This window comes from Nelumbo nucifera, chromosome 6 (assembly GCF_055504915.1).
Source record: "Nelumbo nucifera cultivar China Antique chromosome 6, China Antique-T2T, whole genome shotgun sequence".
Taxonomy (NCBI): Eukaryota; Viridiplantae; Streptophyta; class Magnoliopsida; order Proteales; family Nelumbonaceae; genus Nelumbo; species Nelumbo nucifera.
In genome coordinates this window covers 4,202,784-4,223,699 of record NC_142654.1, presented here as the reverse complement: position 1 = coordinate 4,223,699, position 20,916 = coordinate 4,202,784, and the positions used below count along the sequence as shown (strand labels likewise).

Here is a 20,916-nt window from a genome sequence, read left to right as displayed (position 1 = left end):
AAATAAATGCAAATCATCCCGAGTGGCAAGAAAATGGTTCTTGAACCCAGACCTCTTCGAAATAAGAATTGTTATAACAGACCTTCAAGGGTGGATTTTTTTGAGTCAAGGTAAAAGGACTATAAGAGAACAAAATTGGGATTTTAAAAAATTTCAACTATAGGCTCTGTTTGATTTGTGGGAAGATTTTGGTGGGATGGGAAAACTATGAGATGGGATGGGATTGAAAAGGGAAAATGGGTGGAAATTTTTCATGTTCCATTGTTTGGTTGCAAAACGGAAAACTGTGAGAAAATCAACCTTAGTAACAATTATTAATTAATTAATTAATTAATTAGTATTTTTTTTATTATTTTATATTAATTATTAATTATTTATATATTAATGAAATAATTTTAATATCGATAATTATCTAATAATTATTAATTAAGATTTAATATTTTAAATTTTATTTTATTAATATTTACCATTAATTAATTAATAATTTTATTTTATTATTATTTTTATTAAATCATTAATTAAACTAATAATAAAATCATTATTTATTCATTAATTCAATAATTACTTAATTAATTATTAACTATTTTCTGTTAATTATTAATTAGTTAATGATACTTTTTTTATTAATTATTTATAATCCTTAATTAGTTAATTAATTAATATTTTACATTTTATTAGTTTATAAGTTATTATTAATATTATATTTTATTAATACCAATGACTTAATTAAAAATTTTATATTAATTACTAAAAATTATTAAATTATTTCTTTTAATTAAATTATTAATTATAAAATAATTATTTAATTATAAAATATATTGTTTTTAATTCTTAATTTATTAGTAATATTTTATGATTTAGTATTTTATTGTTAATCATTAATTTGATATTAATTAGTTAATTAATGACTATATTAATTAATATTTAAATTTATTAGTTTATATTTTATTTATTAATACTTATGACTTGATTAATAAGTCCCACTTGTTTCCCACCAAAATGGTGGGACTTCACATCCCAAGAATTCGGATCTATAATCCCACCTTTTCCTCATCCCATCTCATGTCATCCTACAAACCAAACATCCATATTTTCCCTTCCCATCCCACAAACCAAATGGAGCCTAAGTGATATAATGTACAAATGGATCTTGACAAATTATTAACCGAAGGGAGATCTCTATCCCATAATTTCACTGGACGGGGAGGTTTAAATCCATTTTAAAAAGAGAGGGGAGGTCTTAGTATTTGTGAAAAGCATACATTCGGGGAGGTTTAAGTCTATTGCCCATTGTTTTATTCATGAAACATAAAGTCACACCACCTTAAAGACGAAAACATTTTTTTGAAACAAAAAAAAAAAAAGAAAAAGGATAACAATTTTCTTTTGAAACAACAAAAAAAAGGATGCACTTCTAATTTCCATTCTCCATTTTTAAGGGGTATTTGATAGAGTGGTATTGTGAGATGCGTTGGAATTAATCAATACAATTTTGTGTAAGAAAGATTTTATTTTGGTCTGAAATATTTTTAAAATGTTTTGAATTGATCAATACAAATTGTTATTTTCATGTAAGGAAACTTTACAAACCTTGTACAGGTTTCTCTATATTTCCCTTGCTTTCCCTACGTTTTCCTTCAAACCAAACATAGCTTAATTTAATATTTCTTACGTACATGCATTTTTAGTTGAAAAGCTACTCATATATCATATAAAAAAAATATATTTCTTAATTGCAAAGTTATATTAATCAACCCAAAACACAATACTACTGTACTAAAACACCCCTTCGGTGTTCAGTGTCAAAAGGGAGTATCCTAAAGCTTGAAATGAATCACAAAGCGGGATTTTTTAGAATCAAGACTTATTATGGGTCCCACCTAATGAGCATTCTAAGTCCTAGTCATAGTTTTTAAAAGGAATGTACTAAAACTAGGTATATACATGCTAAGCTTAAATGTTATTATGAATAAGACATGAAACCCATACACTTGATGAAATGCGCTCTGTTCAATTTATTCCTCCAACTAGTAGTAACAAGGTTGCTCAAACCAGTAATTTGTCTTCTTGTTGGCAATCAATTCCACACTTGTATTATTTTTACCTGAAATCTGACTTTTCACAGAAGAAGAAAAAGAAAGAAAGGAAAAGACTTTAGTATGAATATTAAATTGTGGATCCCTAATAGAATCACCCTTTTTGAGGATAGACGTGGGAAGTTACAGGGGCAGTGAGTCCTGACCCATTAGTCCTTGCCATCAATCACCAAGCTTTTGCTTTTTCACATAGTGGTTTCATATTGTACACATCTAAGTGATAATAGACCTCGTGTGGTTCCTGCCTTTAATCCCCTGTAATATGTAATATCCTCACACACTGCATATGATTCGTATAGAAGTCATCTTCTACCAACAAAAAGATTAGAGTGCATCTCTTGATATATCAAACCAGTTCCATCTGCCATATCAATACATATTTATTTGTTTAGGGCTTACCTTTTATCATAATGGGACATAACTGCATTGGAAAAAAAACAAGGAAGCCGTTTATAGAGATAGGAATGGTTTATTACTTTATTTTGGCTATGGATTAAGGGCTTCCACTCTTTATAAATATGTCGGTGTAATCTGAATTGATTCTATTTGGTTTAGATGAGAATTATAATTGAAATTAAAATTAGTTAGAATGAATCTTATTCTCAAGAGAGGGGGTTTTAACTTATATATAAAAAAAAAAAAAAAACTGAGTGGTCTAATAGTTGCAAAGATCCAAATGTTGATGATGACCATTGATATGATATGTATTCATGCTGAACCAAGGTTCAAAGTATCATTATGTATCGGTCGATACGTATTGTTTCGGGACCTTTTTCATACGCCCTACAGTGGGTGCATCGGGGGTCTGACCGGTTCAGGGGATGGAGGAGTCCTAGACCAGTTCCCCTGAACCAGTTTTGAAAGAAAAAATAAAAATAAGGTAAAAAAACAAGTATCAAAATGCCCGATACACCCCTATCGGCGTATTGGACGTATTGATATTTTGAACCTTGTGCTGAACAATTTGTTACTTCAACCGAACATTCCCTCATGTGTAAGTCAGTGGCATTTTGTTCATTCATAGAACAGCCAGTATTTAACAGTATTTTGAATATATTATAATACACTTACTTTTTTTGACAAAATAACACACATGTTTGAATGATAAACTATGTATATGTTTGGCATCAATACTGCAGTTGTAGCACCGTTTTCTGATGTGTGGCTTGGAGCACTGTTTTCTCAAAAAACAATACCTTTTTTTGGTTTAGAATCGTGCTGCCAGGTAGGATGTTTCCTGGAGCAGCAACATTTTTTTCTGTTTGTTACCAATACTCCAAAAAATGTTTTCTGCACTTCTACCCATTATTCACTGCCACATCACTGTCCTGTTGGCAGTAATGAGCTGCAGCTCGAGGAAACGCCAAATTTGGCATTGCTCCAAACCATGCCTTCCTAATTTCCAAGGCATGGCTTGGAGCGCCGTTTTCTATGAAAAATGGTTCCAAACAGACCACTGTTTCCTAGAGCACCGTTTTTTCCTACATGACACTGATGTGGCGCCGTTTTCTGGAGCAGCAGCAACGGTTCCAAACAGACGCTAAGTTTGATGGATAGAGTACTAATTTTGAAATTTTTTTGCTTGCAATTTATTAGAATTTGTGTAAAAATAATTACTCTGCACGTGTGAAGTAAATATTAATCGTATATGATGCATATAGTATGTAGATTCAACTTGTATAATTTATTGAGTTAAATATCCACTTTATATATATAGATATAGATATATGACAGAAAGTTCCTTGGAGATTTAAAGTCAGAGTTACGTAGTAAGTGAAACACAACTGTGCAAGCAACATATCTAGGTTCCTTTTGGAGATGGCTGAAATGTAGCAGCTTCTAGCTTTCCATGGTGGGCACCACAGACAGCATATAAGCTATGTTTGGTGAAAAATTTAGAGAGCTCAAATTGGCTATCAGTTAGTCACTGTCTACTTCAACCTCTTTCAATAGCTTATCTTGAATGCTTCAACGTAGCTAAATCCTCGCTCCTAATTAAACAGACCCTTAAACATAATAAACAAAGGAAGAGGGAGGTTTTTTGATAGTTTCCCAAGTTCATGAATGTGAAAATAACTCAGAAACAATATTTTAAAAATTGACTCAGAAACGAAACCACTTTTAAATCCTAGGTTAGTGGTCAACTGTCTAATCTGAACGGGGTGATGATGGTTATATTCAATCTATAATCCTATTTGTTAAATTAGTATTTGTCATTTTATACAAGAATGTACATTGTATTGTTATTTCCTAGAGTGGAGATAGTGAAAACTGGCTGAGAAAAGAAGAAGAAGAAGAGACATGCCACTGCAAGTGGTAGTCGCCCTTGCAGGTGGTGCCATCACTGCTGTTGTTGGTGGCTGCTGCAAGTGGTGCCACCACTGCTGCATCTGCTTGCTGTTAGTGTGGTTGTTGCTGCAAGTTTGCAAGTGGTAGATTTGGTGATCACCAATGGTAGGTCCATGTTTGGTTCAACTCTCATTCTTACCCAAGATGAAATTTTAAAATGAACAAGAAAGGGTAAAAATGGGCATATGAGAAAATATTGCTATGAACCAAATCCTTTCTTTCCTAAAAAATGATTTTTTTAGACTGACAAGTGCCCTATGTTGCTCATTTTCATTCTTCAGAAAAAAATCCGTACAGATGGTCATAAACTGCCAGCCTCGGTCTCTAAAATTGCCAGTATAGATGTTTACCAGGGGATAGCCAACAGTCAACGTCCGTCGGCATAAGTTTCCAATGGCAGTCCACTCGTAAACATCTATGGTGACAGTTTTGCTAGCATAGAGTTTCTTTAAAGAATGAAAATGAGCGAGGTGGAGCATGATTATTTTTTATGCTACAGGTTACCTCAATTTTTGTGCTATAAGCTCATTTTTCATTCTAAAAAGAATGAGGTTCATGGCAAGAATTTTGTAACCAAATTCTCTAATGTTATTCATTTTTGCCCATTCTTGTTCAGTATGAACAAGAATTAAAAGAATGAGGACTTGAGCAGCAAACCAACTATGGCCCAAGTTGCATACTCCAGTCTAGACTCAATAGTCCAATTGAGACTTGAAAGAAACACTAGATCGAAGTCATGGATACGGGTGCAAGTCGGGCGGGTTGGACAAGGTTTATGGTTAACCTGAACCCGACCCTAAAATTTGGGCTTAAGGCTCGAGCCCGAGGTCAACCCCCCCCCCCCCCCCCCCCACACACACACACACACAAATCTATTTTAGGTTTTATCCCTCCTCATGAAAAATTTCTAGCTCTGCCCTTATATATAATGAGAGAGAGAGAGAAAAATAGTTGGGCCGGGCTAGGACTACGTAAGGATTAAGCCCAGGCCCAGCCAAAAAAATAAAAAAAAAACAACTTCTTAGGCCTGAGCCCAGCCCGAGGACCGAAAATCCAAGCCCAACTAATCGGTGCGGGCTCGGGCTCGGGCTGGGCCCGTCCAAGTTGCATCCCTAGTCATGGAATAATTATAATTTTACTGTTTTAGGACAAAACTATCATTTTATTATTTCTTCGACCGCCGGGATCAGATAGATGCTTTGATCATCCGGATCAACAACCACGGTTTTAAAACCTTGCTAAGAAAGGAAAACGCGTGTCCAAGAGGCAAGAGGTTTTTCTTGGGCGAGGCCCAATTTGGCCACTAATGTACTAGATTTATGCCAATAACAAGGAGCCCACGAAATTTCGATTTTTGCAAACTACTTCTGGAAACGCTCCATTACTTTTAGATCCCTCAAGTGTGTAAAGTGCAAACTGTAAAGCTGTTGGGAACGAAAACCTCTGGGCTGGGCAACGGTTTCAGCTTCCACGTCCAAAGTGACCTGTCCTTCCTCTAAGCCCTTTTCTATAATGTTGGTTACGAAATGGCATAGATCGTCCTATATGTCTTCCTTTAAGGAGCCAAACCTTCTTTTGTGCAGCTGAAAAAGCAATCCACGTGCAGCAGACATAGCAATTAGCCTTTTGTACCGCCCACCCCATCACACCATGTCCATGGACTTAGTTGTTATAAACACTACTCCTTTGGCCGCTCAAGTTTAACAAAATTAAACAGACTTAAGATCTAGTGCATGCCGCGCGTTTTGCAATTTTTTCTTTTTTTTTATGTTTTTAGAAAAAATCTTCCAACAGACTAGATGATCAAAAGAGGTATTGAATTTTTGGAGTCTTGTTTTTAAAGATAAAAACTGTTTGGCAAGTGATTCAGTCTATAGGGTTTTTAAAAACACATTTGAAAACTTCATGTAAAGATTCTCGAAATTTGACATTTTTCTTTTATCATTTCATCAGGTCTTTCTGCACATGCTTCTTCTGGTTTTACCAGATTTTAGTTACCAAATAAAAAAAAAAAATTGATTTTTCGAGCTTGTCGAAGCCCAAACGACCATACAAAAAGACTTGCCAAACATTGCTAAACTTCTACAAAGTTTTAGGGTTTTATGTCCTTTTTTTTTCTTTCATGTCAAAGTAGTTCTTTGAGAGCCCTTGCTCCTTAACATAAGTCATATTTGCAATTTCTTTTCTATCCCTTTGGGATTCAACCCAGAGAAAAAGAAATACCCAGCTAGCCTCTTCATACTACCATTGTACTATTGCAATTCCAAGTAGAGGCCTCCTGAGTTGCTTGAAGGAATGCTTATTTTCTATATCGTCTGGGTTGTAGGTCACATTTTCATGCATACTAGAGATGCTTTGGACTTTGGATTAAGAGGTTGAAGATAATTGAAATAATTCCATTTAATAAGGAGAAAAGAAAAGCTTACTGATCAGCAAACTTCTGAGTCTCTGACAATGTAAATGCACATTAATGAAGGAGAGAGGAATCATAAGTGCTTGGAAATGTTGCAGAGGTTTATGAAGAAATTAATGATGACATCCACTTGTAGAAGTAAGTAATTAATTAAACTGAGAAGAACTTATTTATAACATACACAAACATGGTTGCAGACATGTGAAATTGAACCTTTTTATTGCAATTTTTTTTTTGGATGAAAGATGAAACCGTAAAAAAAAAAAAAACCTAAGTATTGCTACAAGGAAACTATACCAGTAGCTATATTTAGTACTTCCCATGTGACGCACCTTCTTTAAATATTTTGAATTAATGGACCCATGCATTCACACAACCGTGAAGCCAAGCCTATTGAAGTAATTGAACCCAGTTAGGTGGCAGATTAGGGTTCATAGCACCACATGACAGTGATGATGATAATGATGAGGAGGAAAACGATAATGCTGGCATGGTGGCATCAGTGCACCCAATTGGATTGGTGGCCATGTGACGAAGATTATATGGATAAGACTGTAGTTGTGTACAAGGAGGAATCATATTACTTGCTGGGTCGCCTTCATGTGAAGCAGAAGAAGATGTCATGCCGCATTTATCCATGTCGAGAATCTCGCATAGCTTTGGCATTACAGACGACCCCAGCAGCAGTTCATCGTAAACCGTTGTGGTGAACTTCATGTCGTTGAGATCCTTCGGTGAATCGGATTGATGACCATGATGATGGTTAGTCTGGTCATAATCAGAGCGCCATATTGGGTTAACGGAGTTCGTCTCTGACTGCAGCGGAAGTGACGCCGCCGGCGACGCGCTAACCCAGTAGTTGACATCTTGGTCGATCATATCCGGCTCGAAATCGTCATGGTTAATACCTTGTGGCATATGTTGTTGTTGGTCACCAATAATTATGTTGGGGTTTGCTTTTACAGTCAACAAACCTTCGCCAAAACCAACTGGGTTACAGACATCAGGTAGAGTGGTCAGGTCTGAAACACTATCACTAGACATTATTAGCTTCTTCTTTATGCTTGAATTCCAAAAGTTCTTCACTTCGTTATCTGTTCTCCCCGGTAGGTGCTTGGCAATCTGAGCCCATCTGTAAAAGACAATCTCTCTCGTAATTAAAAAGTTGTGAACTCGATCGATTTGATAATTAAATACCGATATTGACAGACGATGATATTTGTGATGGTAAATTACCTGTTTCCTAGAATTCTATGGAGCTGGATGATAAGAGATGCTTCTTCGGGTGAGAAGCTCCCACGTTTCAAGTCTGGTCTGAGGTAATTAATCCATCTTAACCTGCAACTTTTTCCACATCTTTGCAGGCCTGGACCATGAAATAAAGCTCAAATTAATGTTCATTTGTTTCTTAATTATGAGTGAGTTTGAAAGAGCTTTCTAACAGAGCAAAACAGGAGAAACGGAGAAGCAAATTAAGAATTTAAGATGAATCTAATGCATTTAAATGAAATTGTCATCAGTACTACTTATAAGTAAAATGAGATAGCTAGAGAGCAGCTCCACAGATCTATACAAGTATTAATATAATTAAGTTGGAATTGAACTCCAATTTTACCGGCAAGTCTTGGCACTGAGCTCCAACAACCATGGCCATGGGTGGAAATGTAGTTGATCAGTTTCTCATCTTCCTCAGGTGACCACAGTCCCCTCCTTACCTTCTGTTTACTGCAGCACGAATGACGACCCATCTCTATTCCTCAACACCAGAAGTGCAGACAATGGCAGGAGAAGATCATCAATGGAAATTGTTAAAAATTAAACCATATTGGAAGAAAGAAAGTTTGTAGCTAGCAGCTGTCGCCCAAGCAAGAAGTCTCCAAACTGTGAACAAGTGGTGGGGATGGATGTCATGAAATGAGGGTACAGTGGTTGCAAATTTAATGAGGCTGGTGTACCATGATGACCCAATGAAGTTTGGGGCTAAAGCTGCAAAAGCTCTCTGTGGGACTTCTCTGGCTTTTAATGGGTCGTTTGGAGTCTTATGGAGTGCCATATACTGGTATAAAGTCGGCACACATGCAAGGTGGTGGGCCTACAAGTTTTCTACAGTCCTATCGTCGAGATATCCAGCTGACCAATTGATGACATGATGCTATTGCTGCAATACTAGCTAGCTGATGATAACATCTTTATATCTTCTTAAACTTTTAATTGGACGGTCCAGAGGCAAGAAATAATAAAAAACAGAGTTATATTTAACACAAGCACTCACAGACTATCAGGATATAGAACAATCCATCTATTTTCTCTCAATGGAAATGTAGAATTAAAGCTTGTACTGAGCAGCACTTTATGAACTAATTAAGGGTCACTTTGGTAAGAGTATAAATACAAATACAAGGTTTTCTACTTTTAAAAAATTTGTATTTGTACTCCTTCCAAACTGAGCCTAAAAATCAAATGAAGGTAACGTAGTATAAAAGTTAAGTGAGGTTGACAACTAAACCAGATGAGATAGTTCAGTCTTTCTGTGATATAAACTGATAAGAGTTAGAGATTTTAAAGCTTGAGCAGTATAACTCCTTTCACTCAAATAAAATAAAAAAATTAGGGAAAAGATAACATGTCGACTTGCCTGCAATTAATCCAGCCCAGGCAACAAAAATTTAATGAAGTTCTTCTGATTAATATCAATTTCCGACCAATAAACGATAAACTTGAGAAGGTTCTCATGGTCTGTATCCACTGATAAAGGAGAGAGCGTTTGCATCTATCAGATCATGGGTGCATGTTACTGCTTTTTTTTTTTTCTTTTTAATCTTGATGGACCCAGCCTGAATCCTGGAGAAGAAAAGACAAAAACGTTCCGTTACGTTAGATGGCGACCCATCCAATATATTTATTTCTTCTTCTTCTTCTCCTTCTCTGCTTTCTGGGTTTGATTTGAAACTGAGGAAAGTACCTGCACCAACGAGCCCGATGTAAAACTTCAACGCCTCCTTCTATCAACTTTGTCACCTTTTGGTGGCACGTTCCAAATTGCAAGCGACCTCCCTTAATTTCCAGAATAAATAACTCGTACAAGTCCCTTATTACCAAGATAATAATACTAATTAACGTCTAATGGTTAACAATTAGAAGGGTGTCTGCTCTAGAATAATCAGCGCAAGATCAAAAACAAAAGAACCAGAATCAGAAAGCGGCCTTCATCGGCAACCATCTGATCTATATATGCCTTCCCTCTGATCGATCGTGAGGTTTAATATATATTTACCAGTTGATACATACATGCAGTAAGAATTGAAAACGACAATGCTCCTAATTAATTAATTAACCATGTCGCAGACTGATTTCTGGCATGTCAATTTAAATAAATAAATATATATATATATATATGATGGGTCTAAACCTCCAAATCAATGTGGAATTAATATCCATGGCCAGGGATAAGGCCATGGACCATATTAATTTTAAGCATTGACCGTAAGATCCAATCTTTTGTATTATTTGTATTTGTATAATAAATACTGCTTACTAAACAACAAAGCACCTACTCTACTTTTCTGCGTGTGGACATGATTCTTAAGGCCAAAGGCATAGCATATTGGTGTTTGAAAAACTTTTCCTTCATTAACTTGACATAATTGGGCAACCACTAAAGTTAATCAAAACCAAATCCATCGATACACTGAAAAAATGGAATCATATATGTATACGTGTACATTAATATGTTTTAAGTATAGAGATCTCCTCCAGGTATATATATATATAGTCCTTAGAACAAATAAGAATCCCATTCCCATAACGTTGGGATACCTCACAGTTAATTTGATGGTAGAATAAAATTAATTGTCGTGAAGTACGGATACATCCTATGCAGAATTCTAAATTCCAGCCCCTCCCCCCCTGATGTGGACTGATTCGTCACTCTCCCATTAATTAATGCCAATTAAGTCACATCCATCTCCCCCTTTCTTTTCTCTTTCATGAAAATGGGAAAGATGTCTAGTCTAATCTAGTCTAGCTGCTGGGTAATCGGTCTTTCTTGTGTTTTTTAGGCCCATACATAAAATATAGTCTAAAGTAGTCTTATAATTAAACTCCTTCATCTAAGATATATCACTTTTCCTTTTTTCTATTTTAATTTCCCCCCTTCTTTTTCCTTTCTTTCTGTCCAATTTAACAGCTACCAACAAAATCAACTTCAGGACAACAACATCACTGCTGTTTGGTAGCCGGTCCGTCTTGGGGCCTCATGCCTAAAAAGTCAGGAGCCATTTCTAATTAATTTCTTCATCCATCATCTCACCTTCTTTTTCTCTTTTTTTATGGAAAAGACAGATATGTCCAATGAATAAATATATATAAATCAGAAGAGGACATATCATAACCCACTAAGCAATGTTGGGGACAAGAGAAACACAAAAGGCACCATAATTAACTTTCAGCCTTCTCTGGCATAAACTATTCTTTATGATGATGTAATTAATTTCTAACAGATCGAATATTAAAATACAAACCGTCCAATGGAAGCCGGCCGGCTGCAATGAGGGGGAGGGGCTCCCTCGTCTTAACATTGATGTTGTGCCTATCGAAGTAGCCATGTGCGTGCTGAGAATTTAAGGTAATAAAAACCAGGGCCTACACTTCTTATAGTCTATAAATATCAAGTAACGACTCCCATATATGCTTAGATCAATGCATTCTATTTAAGGCGGTGTTTGGTATTGGTGCCGTTTTCTGAAAAAAAATGGTGTTATGTAAATATTACATCAGAAAAAATGTTGCTGAAAGTAATGTCTTCTTGTTTGATATCGTTTTTTAGAAAAGCGTTGCTCCGGATCATGTTTTCAAAATCGGGAAACTGTGGTTTAGAACAATGCCAAATTTGATATTTTCTGGGAAAACGGTGTGTTGCTGCCAATGATGTAATGTTGTGGAATCAATATGGCATCATCTTGGGTGTTGCATATATGGAATCAATGCACTGATATCAAACAAAATCAGTGCTGTTTTCTCAAAAAAAATAAAAATAAAAAAAAAAAAACAGTTTTTACAACTCTACATACCTAACACTGTTTTTCTCAAAAAATAATACGATATTCCCAGCACCAATGCCAAACACCTACTTAGTCTTCTCTGATGTTTTACAATCATATATATGGGTCCAAAACTAGACCAACTGATGCCAATTAAATATATATAGTTAGATTCTATCTAATAGTTGAAAAGCAATTATTATAATTCCAAAAAGAGGATCATTTTACAAATCAAATGACTGAAAATTATCTCGACTTTTTTAGGTAGTTGATCTCTTTCCAGCAACACCTATTGTAGTTATGATGAGGATTCTCTTATTGTACAATTCCTCTTCCAAATAAAACAATTAAGTTAGTTGGCATGGTACTGTTTACGACCCTATATCTCAAATGAATGGCTACTATTTATTTCCACAAGTCCACTCAACTTAATTGACTAATGCCTTAATTAATCCCTCGTTAAATACTATTTTAAAGAAATACCTATTTTTATGCATTAATTAAATATTTTTAAAAATAAAAATATAATAATTTTGGGTGGTTTGTAACTCTTTTTCTGATGCATGAATTTGCTTTATTAGGCTTAGAGAATTAATTTGCATAAAATTAAAGAGAGTATGGAAAATTTGCATGTAATTAAAATAGATATTTTTATTTTTATTTATTTTCTAAGCCTAGTAAAGAAAATTCATGCATGGAGAAAGATTTACAGATAGGGGTGAGAAAAAAAAAACTGAAAAACCAAACTGACTAAAAAGCCGACCAAAACCGAACCAAAAAAATTGGTTAACTGAATCGGTCGGTTTGGTGTTTTTAAAAAACCAAAGGTGCTGGTTTGGTTTTGGTTAACCAATTTAAAAAACCGGCGGTTAATCAAAGCAATCGCTATACATGTTTTTCTATATATTTTTTATATATTTATGTATATTATATATATATATATATATTATAAATTAATAAATATGTATTATATATAAATATATATTTATAATATATTATTTATTATTTAAAATATAATATTTTATATATTTTTGTAATAAATATTATAAAATAAAAAAAGTCGATGAACTAAACCGATCAACGAACTGGTTTCGGTTTGGTTCCGGTTACCGATTTTCCAGAAACTGGTACTACTGATTCGGTTCACAAAAAAGCCCACAACCAAATCGCGAGCACCCCTAGTTACAGACCACCTAAAATTATTACATTTTTATTTTTAGAAATATTTAATTAATACATAAAAATAGGTATTTCTTTAAAATAGTATCTAAGGGAGGAATTAATTAAGGCATTAGTCAATCGTTACACTAGATAGGACTTAGTACAGCTGGAATAATTTTAATGGGTTAGTAGAGAGGGGAGTAGAGGGAAGTTAGTAGGAAATCCGGACTGATATTATTAGGAAGTTGAAATATTGTTAAATTTCTGAAGCAATTAAGTTTTTTTTTTCAGAAAAATAACCATAAAATTAACTGTTCACTTGTTTTATTTTTACCATATATAGTTGCTTTGGAGAGCACTTTCTTGTAAACACCCAGCCCTTTGTTAACATTCAAAATTAATACGATTTAATTGTTTTTTTATTTCCATTTTTTTGGGTTCTTGCTTAATATGTAGTTTGCTTTAATAATAATAAAAAATAGATGAATTAGACTGATCATAAAACTGGAATTAAAGTTATAATAAAGATGAATTAGACAGATCATAAAACTGGAATTAAAGTTGCATGCCCTTACCGGCACCCTGCCATTTCTTAATCATCTTTAGTTTTGTTGAAAACATGATAGTGACATTGCAATTCTGTTTCTGAGAAGAATTGTAATGCTTAAGATTCCAAAAAAAATGAAAAATTGACTTTGAATTGAAAATGTGTAAAGATAGAGACAATAGTGTATGATGAACTTGGATCATGGGGTTCCTGGACATGTATTTCTCACAAAAAGGAAATTATATTGGAATAGAATCTGATCAGGACATGGTTTTACAAGGGCCCAAAACGATTCTTTTGAAGCTATAATTGATGAAAAGCAGAGATATTGAGGTTGAGAAATTGTAGGCTTTCGTCTCATCTACTTGGATGGTTTCAAGGTGAGTATATATGCCAGAATCCAAAATGCTTGTAGTTATTAAAGACAAAACCTTTTTATGCTACCATTAAATTTCCAAAACCTAACCCATTTAAGTGTTTACCCACTTCAAGTGGAAATCTAACCCATTAACAATTAGTGTAAACACTTTTAACCCATTAACAATTAGTGGAAACACTTGACAATTAGTATATATGCCAGATACCATCTGCAGTGGAAACACTTTTAAGCCCCAATTTTAGGCTAATCAAAAGGAAAGCTTAGTGTTTACACTAATTGACAACTTACATTAAAAGTGTTTCCACTGCAGATTATGTTTTTAAAAGAAGCACTTTCTTCTACAGCCCAAAGCTCAAAAGCATAATCTTATCCAAACATAGGCCAAATTATATTTGCTATAAACCTGTCTTTAAGAGGCGATCATGAAATTCTCCAATGAATAAAAATCAAAGCCAAAAAACACAAATTCATGAACTCCACAAGAAAATATAAGCTAAAATGGCCAACAATCTTGGCTTACTTGTGCAGGTCAAGATTGCCATAGATTTGCACATTTGATGTTCTTGCTTGTAGTAGAGAAAAAAATATACAAGAAAAAGGGAGAAAAGAGTTTGCATTCTTGTGGTGGAAGAAATTATAGAGTTGATTCTTGTTGCACATGGAACAATTAATGCTACCAACCCTCTTACTTTATTTGGTGAGCAATCAGAGAGCACAATAGCTTGGAGAGTTTGTTTCTTCCGGAATATGGGGGAATCAAAAGCAAGAGTGGTATGAATTATGAAATTTCACAATGACCCAAGGTATGGAGATTGGATTTTGTTGCTTGCCAAGTGGTTGTTAGTATAGGTCTTTTTCTTTCAACTGTAGTGTGTAAATTTAGATGGTGTTTGGTAAGAGAAAATAATTCCTGAAATTACTTTTCTTAGGAATCACCACTTGTTAGGCTTTCCTGTTCTCTTCTGGGAATTATAATCGTTAAAAAGAAAAAAGAAAAAAAAAAAACTTCCTAGCAATAATGTTGATATGGCATTTTTTATGCTTCCTGCTTGAATATTATTGGCAACTTGGCATGGATAAATATCACATCAAAAATTACTTTTGGGAATTGCCTTGATTTCAAGAAGCCATTTCTTGGACATTGAGAATTCCCCCAAGCATAAAATTGAGAGTGGCCGTTTCCTTTACTGATTTTTTTTTCATGAAAAAATAAGCTTAGGCCATGTTTGGTTTAGCCCTCATTCTTGCTCATTCTCTCTAATAATAAAATCTTAGAACAGACAAAAAAAAAAGTGGAAATGTTGCTATAAATCAGACTTTTTTTTTCAAAAAGAAAATTAGTTCTTTTTGTGCAAGAATGGAATAAAATTTGAACTTGTTTCGTTACAAATTTTAATTTTATTTTATTTTTTAATTTCATCAACAAAATTAATAATATAGGTATACATACAATACTCATTAGTAGTGAAAACAAGCAAAACCCACACAAATAAAACACAAATCAACCATGTAGGCCCCACATCAATAATAACTCAAATATGAAAAAGAATAAAAAAGACAAGAAACTAGAAAATCAATTAATACCTATTTCTGCTGAATTGAGTAAGCAGTTGTGCAAATGAAGAAAAGAGCTTGGAATTCTAAATAAAAATGGAATTTAAAAATGTTTGACAATTTCATCAAATTGATAGTAGGCTTAATAGCATGCTTGATAAAGATAATATACTAATAAAGCCATAAATTATAATAAATTAAACATCGATCATATGGTTGTAACCTATGTTGCTTATTTAGTTATTTCCACTTTTCGAAGTTTGTTCTATGCCACTAGGCCTTCAAACTGCCGGTATAGATTTTTGCTGGCGAATGGCCAAAAATCAATGTTCATTGGCACAAGTTTTGATAACAACAATAGCCGATGGAGAATTGACTGCTAGTCATCAGCCATTAAAAATCTAGGGAGAATGACGGTTCAGCTTAGGGTCAGAATTTTTAGGTTCAAAGTACAGTTGGGGTAGGTTTAGAATGGGGGTTTTTGGATGTTTATAACTCTGCAGTGGAAATCAAAAATTTATATTGGGCCTGTCTGTACTTCTCTGAAAAATAAATCTATGCTAGTGGTTTGAAGACCTAGGGCACTGTTGGCAAAGAACTTCTTTGAAAAATGAAAATAAGCAACATAAGGCACTATTATTTTTCGGATTGCAGATTACTTGAGGGTGCAAATGGATTGGATCATGACTCAATCCGATCCAAGATCCAGCCCTATTTGGTTGAATTCGGGTCACCCCTATCCAATTTGAGAATATCCAATCCGATATATGTTATATATATTTTATATAAATATATAAATATATATGTTATTTATTTATTTGTTTATAAATATATTATTTATATTGTATTTTTATAAATTTGTTATATTATTTATTTTTTATAAAAACATGTATATATATGATGAAAATAATTAAAAATGCTTGTATTTTTTATTTTTCTTTATTTAAATTGGTATATTTTATTTTTCTTTTAATAATTTATTAATTTTTAAAGAAAACAAGTGGATCGAGGCCAATCGGATTGGATCTGCCATGAACAATGCCGGATTGGATTCGGATATGTCCTGATTCAAATCCATATGCATCCCTAAGATTACCTTAATTTTTGTGTTATGGACTGATTTTTCATTCGTCCATTCTTACCCTAAGAAATAATTGAAAGAATGAGGCCCATAGGAAACCACCCATGGCCTTAATTACCAAATGCATTTTATCTAGCATTCTGACAAATCAAGTGATGTATGAGAAGGTGGAAATGAGGGAATCATTTCCTCTCAAGAAAAACCCCCATCCGGGCTCGGATCTCCTACTCACAACGATCTTACCCACAAGACACTACAGCTGTACATTGAGAACATCTTCTCTCTTTACATGTTATCATTCATGGGGAGATATTCCCAATGTACAGCTGTAGTGTCCTATGGGATATTCCTTTGTTAAATGTCAGTATGATGAAGTAAGGATCTATCCTATTTTCAAAGCAAGTCAAGAACTGTGCGTCTTAACCTAATTCTACCCTTCTAAAAAAAAAAAAAAACACTAGTTCCACCCAATTACTTCCATTTAACAAAAGGAAACAGATAATTAAATGACAGACACCAAAAAATTCTAACCTAAGCTTACTCTTGTATAGCGATTAGGGAAGACCTAAAGGCAAGGAGTACATAGAATTGATTAAACATTCACATTACGTTGATAAAAAGAATTGGGAAATTTTGAGAATTGATTGAAAGGAACCAGTGAAGGTCCTAATAATGGAAGGGATAATTGATGCTCCAGGCCTCCAATTGAAATGTAGCTCAATTCCATGGTGCTTTTTTTCTATCTTCAGGGAAATAAAAAGATGCCTTTTGGGTCAATTTGGATGAATGAAACCACAAAATGTCAACGTCAGATCGTTTGCAATTCTAATGTACTTCAAACATTTATTTGGCAGATGAAATGATGAAATGGGTCTCGTTTCTATTGCAAATTTGAGAGACAAATGATTGAAACAAGTTACATGTCGGGTAATATGATAAAAAATAAATAAATTTGTAATTTGTATCGCCACAAAAGCATGGTAGGGATATGCTACCAAGAAAACACTGTCCCAACACGCCACTGCACCCATACATATGTACATATCTCCTTTGTCATTCAAAGTGAGATGCCCCGAAGTGCAACTGTAATGGCTTGTTAGGATGGTGTTGGAAGCGTTTTGAACTCACAAAATCAATGTATTATCTTAGATTGTCATGTGAAAATTATATCAAGTTTTTTCTTATATTTCTTTCTATTATTTTTTAATATTCATTATTCTTTCTTTTTTTAATGTTTTTAGGGTTCGATTATGATACTGGAAAAACTCACAGCTACTGAACTAGTATAATAAAAAAAGTAACCAATCATCAAAATTCACAGAAGTACATTGATTGGTCAAAACTCTTCTTTTACCATGTCTTTCCCGTACCATAAAATAGGGGTGAGCACAATTCGGTTAAAATCGAAAAATTGAACTGAAAATTTCTATTTCAATTTTTTCGGTTTTTGGTAAATTTGGTTAACCAAAAAAATTGAATTAACTGAACTTTGCTAACCATGTAATATATAATATATAATATATAACATATATATATATATATATATTAATATATAATATAATAAAATTTGATTTCATAATATATATGTATATATTATATGTTATGATATATACAATATATAATATAGTATATATTTTTTTAAAATTTTGATTTATTCAGTTCAATTTTTAACTGAATAAACCAAATGCTCACCCCTACATAGAGCCTTCCATATTTTTTTTTTTGTATTTTTATCTCATCCTTCTTTGTTTCTTTGTTGTTCCACTTTGGGCCTGGGTTGGGTTGTGATCAAATAGAATTGGGTTCGCGTAGAGCCAACCCGAAATTATCAAGACAACCCCAAAGGAGAAAGGTCCCCAGTTTACTCAAGAAAAATCTATCTTGCTTTGCCTTGTGTAATAGAACTATTTTCCACTATGTACTTTTATTGCTTTTAGTGGTCCTCTTAGCTCTTTGTTAATAATTCTTAATCCCAGTTCCCAACTGTGCAATTAGAATGGCAATGGAGTGGGTTTGAGGAGGGTTTTGTAAATCCTAGCAAGGTTAAAAGTATCGATCGGTCGATACGTATCGTATTGGAGCTTCCCAATACGTCCCTACAGAGGGTGTATTGGGGTTTTGACCAGTTCAGGGGGGTGGACGGACCTTAAACCAGCCCCTCTGAACCGGATTTGAAAAAAAAACTAAAAAAACTATCGATATGCCTCTACCGGTGTAACGGGAGCTTCCCAATACGTCCCTACAGAGGGTGTATTGGGGTTTTGACCAGTTCAGGGGGGTGGACGGACCTTAAACCAGCCCCTCTGAACCGGAATTGAAAAAAAAAAACTAAAAAAACTATCGATATGCCTCTACCGGTGTAACAGGAGCTTCCCAATACGCTCCTATAAAGGGTGTATCAGGGTTTTGACCAATTCAGGGATGGACGGACCTTAAACCAACCCCTCTGAACCGGATTTGAAAAAAAAGAAACTAAAAAAACTACTGAAACTGCCCGATACACCTCTATAGGCATATCAAGCGTATCAATATTTTGAACCTTAAATCCTAGACCCTCTCCCTTGCCTCCTCAACCCTACCCTCCCCTCATTTGAATATGGGCAGGTTGAGTTGATCAACCGGGTCCAGACACGCATCTAATTGCTTGTTACATATAAATAATAAATAAGTAAAGTACACGAACAAATATTAAAACTTTCAATTCAATTATTTGATTAAAATATGGAAAAAATAAACTATCAATTGTCTTTCAAATAATATCCAAATATTATTAAATTCAAAACATAATTCATAATTAGCTCATATACCTTATAACAACAAAGTCAACATTCAACACTTAATGCTTAAGGTTGTGTTTGGAATAGATGTAAAACTTTATCCGTGTAAATATTTATGTTGCTTCAATTTTGTCAGTGTTTGCAAGGAGTGTACAATCATGATCGGCGTAAAATTCCACTCCTGTTCATTTAATGTACGTTTGGATGGAATGGAGTTTTACATTGTAAATCGATGTAAAAGTTCATAAAAGTAGAGTTTTACATCGATTATCGATGTCAATATTATATCAATACAGCTAATGTAATGTTCCACTTTTTTATGCACACTTTTCAAAATTCAAATGATTACTTTTTAATGATTCGATATAAAACGTCATCAGTATACTCCAATGACGTTTTACATTGGTTACAAACACAGCCTAGGTTCTTAATACATAAAATTTGAATCAGTATGCATTGGAGAGGGATGGGTTTAACTTGATACCATACCCTACCTGTATCTAAGGGTGTCAATGGACCGGTTTTGGATTGGACCCCATTCAATCCAAAATCAATTTGGATGGATTGGACAGACCAATAAAACATATTGGATTGGACCAATATAATCCAAAATATTTATTAGATTGGATTGGACCTGGTCCATCCGTAACAAATTTATATTGGATTGGGTTGGATTAAGCCAATATCTGGTCCCTTGATATAAGATATAAATATATGTATCAATGGATCGGGTTTGGACTGATCAAAATGAATTTAAACAGATTGGGCGATTCAGACATTGAATTGGACTATTCAAATTGGTCCAAAATATTCATTGGATTGGATTAGACCTAATCCATTTATAATGGACTTATGAAATTTCAAAACCTATTCCCACCTTCAAATCCCCGGTGGGTACCCATTGGGTAGGAGGGAAATTGTCATCCAGCCAGCCATTGATGATAGAAAGGTCCAATTCTAACGAATTTTAAGACAAGAATTTGTCTTTATCCAAGTTCCGACTTACAAGGTCCAAAGCATTGGGCATTTGACACTTGACAGGATTGGCGACATCAACGTTCTCAGTCCATGTCAGGCCTTTAATTCATGTATAGCTAGAATTTTGCTATGTCCCAAAGGAATACCCAAACGAGTCCGCATCTTCTCCTTACACCAATCTAACATCGTGTCTCAGCCACATATCAAGAACATTTTCCTTATTTTGTGTTGTTATTTATGAGGAGATGTTTCCAATATATGGTAGAATGATATTTGAGATCGGTGTGAGACGCGTTCTCTAAGAAACAAATCTTGATTCTACCCAAACATCTCAACAGGAACTCTTTCTTTGCCAATTGCCAATTTCCAGTACATGGTGGGAATGCTTGAGGTCGGGGTGAGGTACATTCTGTGAGGAGCAAATCCTGATTCTACCCAAACACCTCAGCCGGAACTCTTTCTTGCCATTGTCAATTGTCATGCTTCGGAAGGTGATTGGTGTCAAGCTTGTCACCTAAGACAGAGGAATAGATGGGTTATAT

At 34.2% G+C, this 20,916-nt stretch overlaps 1 protein-coding gene across 1 annotated transcript; it reads right to left on the bottom strand.

Annotated features, from left to right (window-relative positions):
* Positions 1–6,988: 6,988 nt before the first annotated feature.
* On the bottom strand, positions 6,989–8,769 carry LOC104586653 (uncharacterized). The gene is made up of 3 exons (XM_010243945.3): positions 8,474–8,769; positions 8,095–8,224; positions 6,989–7,990 (listed from the first exon to the last, which is right to left on the bottom strand). Exons 1-3 carry the CDS (start codon positions 8,604–8,606, stop codon positions 7,249–7,251), a joined length of 1,005 nt encoding a protein of 334 aa, XP_010242247.1. The 5' UTR covers positions 8,607–8,769; the 3' UTR covers positions 6,989–7,248.
* Positions 8,770–20,916: the final 12,147 nt, after the last annotated feature.

Excerpts from the sequence above, each read along its gene's own strand:
- LOC104586653 (XM_010243945.3), bottom strand. The coding sequence starts at position 8,606 with ATGGGTCGTCATTCGTGCTGCAGTAAACAGAAGGTAAGGAGGGGACTG. Across the intron at positions 8,225-8,473 it reads CTCAGTGCCAAGACTTGCCG|GCCTGCAAAGATGTGGAAAA; the intron begins GTAAAATTGGAG and ends TTCATGGTCCAG. Across the intron at positions 7,991-8,094 it reads CATAGAATTCTAGGAAACAG|ATGGGCTCAGATTGCCAAGC; the intron begins GTAATTTACCAT and ends TGTCTTTTACAG.